The 5726-nt window shown below is 38.7% G+C and overlaps 1 protein-coding gene across 1 annotated transcript; it reads right to left on the bottom strand.

Annotated features, from left to right (window-relative positions):
• Positions 1-1818: 1818 nt before the first annotated feature.
• LOC126585816 (ras-related protein RABA1f) lies at positions 1819-4372 on the bottom strand. The gene is made up of 2 exons (XM_050250363.1): positions 3774-4372; positions 1819-2544 (listed from the first exon to the last, which is right to left on the bottom strand). Exons 1-2 carry the CDS (start codon positions 3992-3994, stop codon positions 2112-2114), a joined length of 654 nt encoding a protein of 217 aa, XP_050106320.1. The 5' UTR covers positions 3995-4372; the 3' UTR covers positions 1819-2111.
• Between the last annotated feature and the right edge of the window lie 1354 nt (positions 4373-5726).

Genomic DNA, 5726 nt, shown 5'->3' with positions numbered 1-5726 from the left:
TAATATTAATGTTATCGATCATACGTTGTTTATATATAGCTCGTTTGGAAGTGTTTTTAAAATGATTGAATATGTTTTTGGTGAAATTGTTTTGGTTCTAAAATCATTTTAAGTACTTTTGAAGAAGCATCAAATATGTATTTTTTTACAAAAAGCATTAAAGTGTTTTTTTCAGATTCAATTGAATTTTTACTTTAATTATTTTAAAAGCGTTTTAAACGAATTCTTTCTTGTCGATATTGGGTAGCCGGTCCAACCTAGTTCATCAGATGCGAGAGTGAGCCACTGTTCAATTGGACAGGTGGCAAACGACGGAATATATAAGAGAAAAAGCACTCTTCCCTCCTGGGCAAAGCCAGAAACACAAACAAAACCGACTCAGCAGCCATGACTGAACCCAAACCCGATACACCTCAAAACGTTCCTCCTTCCGAGATTAACCACAACGCCCATACTAGCAAACCCAGCAGTAGTTTCTCGGGCCAAAAGGTCCGCTTCCCGAACCCGCCCGACCCTGAAATCCCAGACGCGGCGACGCTTCGTGAGCAGTGGAAGTTCGCCATCAGGCAGTACAGCAAATGGTACTCTCACGCCTGGGGCACCGCCATTCTCGCTGGAGCTTCCTTTTTCGCCCTCGGTTGGTTCATCAAGGGCGGTAATCCTCTGCCCTCCGTCGGCCGCCACGACGATCCTCCTCCTCCTCCCGACAAATCCGAGGAAGCTCGACGCCCATGAGCCTCACCTCTCCCCCAGTTCCTGGTGAGCTTGTCTTCCTCTGTGTAATTTCAATTTCAATTTTGGGTAATTTCAATTTTAAATCAATAGGTCGGGACTCGTATTGGATATGATATTTTTGGGAAATTCAGTGGTTTGAATTGTTGGATTGTGACTCATTTGGGGTAAATTGGGCTAAAATATTAAGCTATTGTTAGTTGTATAATCTCGCTGAATATTAAGCTACCGTTTTCAGATAACCAAAAGCGCTTCTGACAATCTATTTCCGTAAAAACACCTAGCTTGCTCATGCAGAAACACTTCCTAGAAAGCACTTGTAACTTATATTAAGAACTCGTTTAGACGTGCTTTTAAAATGATTGAAAGTATTTTTGATAGAAATGTTTTTGGAACCAATTCTTAGTAAAAATACAAGGAAATTCTGAAAATTATGTGTTTATTTCAGGAAGCACTTTTAAGGCTTTTGAAATCAATAAATTTTTTTTCAGTTATTTTAAAAGCACATCCAAACAAGTCATAAAACATTCAAGGCGCTTTATAGAGAAGTACTTCCCGAGCCCTGACAAGAATTAGATGTCTGCATCTGTGAGGAAGACAAACGGAGCGCTGTTGCGTTTTGATTGTTTTCCAACGCTTCTTGTTAAAGTTACTGATCCACGATCTACTGATAAATGCAGATGTCACGTCTCTGAAAAGCTGGTTCGGTTCATCGGTGCGGTGCTGCGCGGCTTGAGCATTCTGTCGAGTGTTCTTAGATACTATGGCTGTGAATGTATGTACAATCTTTGTCAAGAGTCATTTGGCTGTGGCTGTTTTAGTTTGTTCCTCCTACCAAACTTCTTCCACTTACTGCTCTATAAATCAAACTTTGAAGAAGCAATCTTGCCGGGAGAATTCGATTTTTCATCTGAATTCGACGATGGAGATGGTGGAAACCATAGCAATCATGAAATTTGTAAAACGAAGGAAAACTTTTGGAACCTGATTAATCACCATTTCGTTTTGAATTTCTAGTTTTCACTTCTTGTGCTTGAGATGGGGCAAAGTTAATCGTTTTCCGACGCTCGCGGAAGGAATGCCGACTTTCAGCTCAAAAACAACCAAACTTTATATAAAACTCAACCAAGAAAGAATAATACTACACAAAGGGAAGCAAGTAATTCAAATCGAATCAAAGGGAAAAACAAGAACATATCCTTAACATCCTAAATTTTGCGCTAAACATAGAGACAAGCTTTCGAGCATCTGAAGCATACTGTTCAAAGAGTTAATATCCCGTCGAGAAAGCAATTTCGTAGAGTCAGGTCAACCTCTGTGTATGGACATGACCTCGCCCGATAGAACGTCAAAAGGCACTCGAAAAATTCCGGCAAATTTTACGTAGAGCAACACCCGACTTGCTTCACAGCTGATACGTCGTCCTTTCCCCCGACATTAATTGTTTGTCCCTTGGGCAAGGCTGCTGGGTCATCCCCAATGTCAAGGGCCTTCCGGCTCACAACACGGTGGATTTGAGTCAGCACTTCGGTGAAAGCATTGTCGACGTTCATAGACTCGAGGGCTGACGTTTCCATGAAAAAGGTGTTCTCTCGTTCAGCAAACGCCTTAGCATCGTCAGTGGAAACAGCTCGTAGGTGACGCAGATCTCCCTTGTTTCCCACTAGCATGATCACAATGTTGGCATCTGTGTGATCGCGAAGCTCCTTCAGCCATCTCTCCACATTCTCAAATGTAACATGACGAGTAACGTCATAGACAAGTAAGGCCCCAACGGCACCTCGATAGTATGCGCTTGTGATTGCACGATACCTTTAACAAAACAAAATAAAATTGCAAGTGAGATATTAACACTGCGGCCGGGATTAGTTTACACCACAACAATCAACACATTTCAAAGAACAGAGTCAGAAAACCCGGTAGCTGATTTTATCAATCCAAATCTATCAGATGAAAGACATAATGATTGAACTTATATGATTACGATGGTTTAATAACCGTAATGACATATCAATTTGTGATGTAGCTAGAACAACCACCTTACCTAGTAATCTCGAAATGCAGTAAACTGCGCCAAACCCGAAAATTATAGCAGAGCGAAATGTGACCTAATTAAGTGAACAATACTTGCCTACTCAAAGAAAGAGTAGGAGTTTCTACTCAAAATTATTTGTTGTAGATTCATAGAACTCCGTTTTTATAATCACAACCGTTCATATTATAAATCATTCTATAAAGATCCCCTTTGTAAAAAATGAATTAAAACAAAGGTTGTTTAATCATCGAACTGTATAAAAAATCAACGGAATAGGTGAAAGCATTTCGAACCGTCTATGTATTTGCTAAAATAGATTAACAAAAGGACCTTAGTTTTAATTCATTTTTTACAGAGATGATCTTTACCGTATGATTTATAATATGGACAGTTCTGATCATAAGCATAAAGATCTGTGATTCGAACAAAAAAGAGTTTTGAGTACGAGTTCCTACTCATCTTTGAGTAGCCAAGCGTTGTTCTAATTAAGTATAGGATACTTGTCTAAACAACACTCCACAAAGCAACGGAGCTATATCAACAAACTACAAATGTAAAAACGCCGGAAACTGTGTATCGTTGCATCCTACTAATACAAACAAACCAGAAGTTCAAGCAGAGAATTAGCACTGCATCTTAGTTGTCATACTTCACGAAGATTGTTCGAGACCGATTCCAAAAACAAATACAAACGGAGTAAAATTCAGCTCAGCTAACTAAAACAATGGGAAATGAAAACTTCAACATTTTCATTAGCAATTTCATGATATCTTCCTCGGCATTCTCAGCAACCAAACAACACCCATCAAACAAACAGACTCATAAAAAATAATCCTTCTTCGATCCAGAAGCTAGATTTTCAAATCCGTGCAATATAATATAAGCCAAACAACCCAATTTTCTCAGGAAACCAAGAAAACCCAAGAAAAAAAACGAAAATCTGAATTCCAAGATCTAATGAAAAAAACTAGAGATTTATAAAAAAACAGAGAATGTGGATCCGAACCTTTCCTGGCCGGCGGTGTCCCAAATCTGGGCCTTGACGACCTTATCGTCGACCCGAATGCTTCTGGTGGCGAACTCGACGCCAATGGTGGACTTGGATTCGAGGCTGAACTCGTTCCTCGTAAACCGGGACAAAAGGTTCGATTTTCCGACCCCAGAGTCGCCGATCAGCACCACCTTGAACAAGTAATCGTAATCGTCATCGGCTCTGTACGCCCCCATCTCCTTCCCCAAAATTCAATTACTGCAAAAATGGGCTGAATCTTTGTCGTCCTTTTGTTCTTGGGTTTTGTCTTTTTTCTTTCGATTTGGAAGGAATGAGAGGGAGTTTTGGGATGATGGGTTCGATGGGTTTTTGGCAATTAGTTTATAAATAATGAAGAATCATGGCGGTGGAGGTGTGTGTGTATGTGAGTTATGGGGTGAATGGGTTTTGTTAGATTCTGAGAGAAATATATAGCACAATGGAGGTTGAAGACAGCAACCCAACCAAAGCAAACTGGAATGATTAACGCCTCCCGGTCCCAATTAAAAGCTCTCAACCTTTTAACCTTTTGGTCGCACCAACTAAAGAAAATGTATTGCTATGCCGACATGTGTTTGCTCCTTTGTATTCGAGAATGAGCAAGTGTAATGAGGATGATATAGTGTTTTAGTTAAAACAAAGAAGAAACCCGAGGGTATTTCCGTCCTTTCACTATTGCTGAACAGTGCCAGGCTCAACCGGTTTTTAGTATGTATCATGTGTGAAACCACCTGCCAGGCGGTTTAGTCGTTGGGGACAAAAAAATTTGTATTCAACACGGTACGTTTTGGATTTGATTCCTAGTGTTGATGAATCACACGATGATAGTCAAAGAGTTGTTAAAATGCTTTTGCGAGTCTTCTTGTTCCCTATAAGAGTGACTGCTATAGTGAAGTAACCGACTGGTCCCTTTTTTATTTAAAGTGTGTGATCTCATGTTGTGTTATTTATTTGGAACGTTATAGAGGGAGGGAGTGAGTTTAACTTCATAATGGGCTAACAATAATGAAGTTCAAATTTGCCTTTGGTGATAATTAAACATAAGACCTCTCACTTACAAGTAAATATGAATACCACTAGACTCTAGTAAGTTGTTGTTTGAGATGAAATTATAACAATGATCCCTTAACTTTAACATAATTGGATGGTCCCCAACTGAAAATCCATGACTATTGGTCCTATAACTCATCAAAACGTGCATATATAGTCCTTTTCATCAACACTGTTAGAACTTTCGTCAAAGTGAGTCACGTGCCATGCACGTAAGGCTAAATTAAGGGGCAAATATGGAAAACCACATGAGAAAAATTGTTGCAATAGTCCCTCAACTTTAACCCAATAGGAGAAATTGTCCTTCAAATTTAACTCAATTGTAGCAATGGTCCTTCCAACATAACTTATTTTGACAAAATTCTAATGGAGTTTAGGAAAATGATCATAGTTGCACGTTTTGATGAGTTAAGGGATCAATGGTCATAGAGTTTTAGTCGAGAGACCATTAAACCAATTATGTTAAAGTTGAGGGACAATTTTTACAATTTTCTCAAAACACGAAGGAGAAGGGTCCAATTGTTATTACAGAAAATATAGACACCAAAGTTCTTGTGGAGATGTATATTATTATAATCTTATTTGGATTCAACACCATATACTTCTTCTTTGTTGTTGTTGGAACACCATATAAGGAGAAAGGTCAACTCTTCTAGTCCCTTACGACTATCAACTTTATAAAATCCATTGTTTACCATTTCAAATTTGAGTTTCTTTTGGTATAAGACTCATTCGATAAACATCCAACCAAAAAAAAATTGAAAAATGATATCCAATAAGATACGTGATTTCTCAGATTTATGAAAGACAAAATAGTTGGTTACTTCCAAGTATTTATGACCATTTCTAACAGACACATGATTAATTTGAGGTTTATTA

The sequence above is a fragment of the Malus sylvestris genome, chromosome 10 (assembly GCF_916048215.2).
Source record: "Malus sylvestris chromosome 10, drMalSylv7.2, whole genome shotgun sequence".
Taxonomy (NCBI): Eukaryota; Viridiplantae; Streptophyta; class Magnoliopsida; order Rosales; family Rosaceae; genus Malus; species Malus sylvestris.
The sequence above is the reverse complement of the archived record's forward strand: the minus strand, read 5'-3'. Positions and strand labels throughout refer to the sequence as shown.

Excerpts from the sequence above, each read along its gene's own strand:
- LOC126585816 (XM_050250363.1), bottom strand. The coding sequence starts at position 3,994 with ATGGGGGCGTACAGAGCCGATGACGATTACGATTACTTGTTCAAGGTG. Across the intron at positions 2,545-3,773 it reads GACACCGCCGGCCAGGAAAG|GTATCGTGCAATCACAAGCG; the intron begins GTTCGGATCCAC and ends GTTTTGTTAAAG.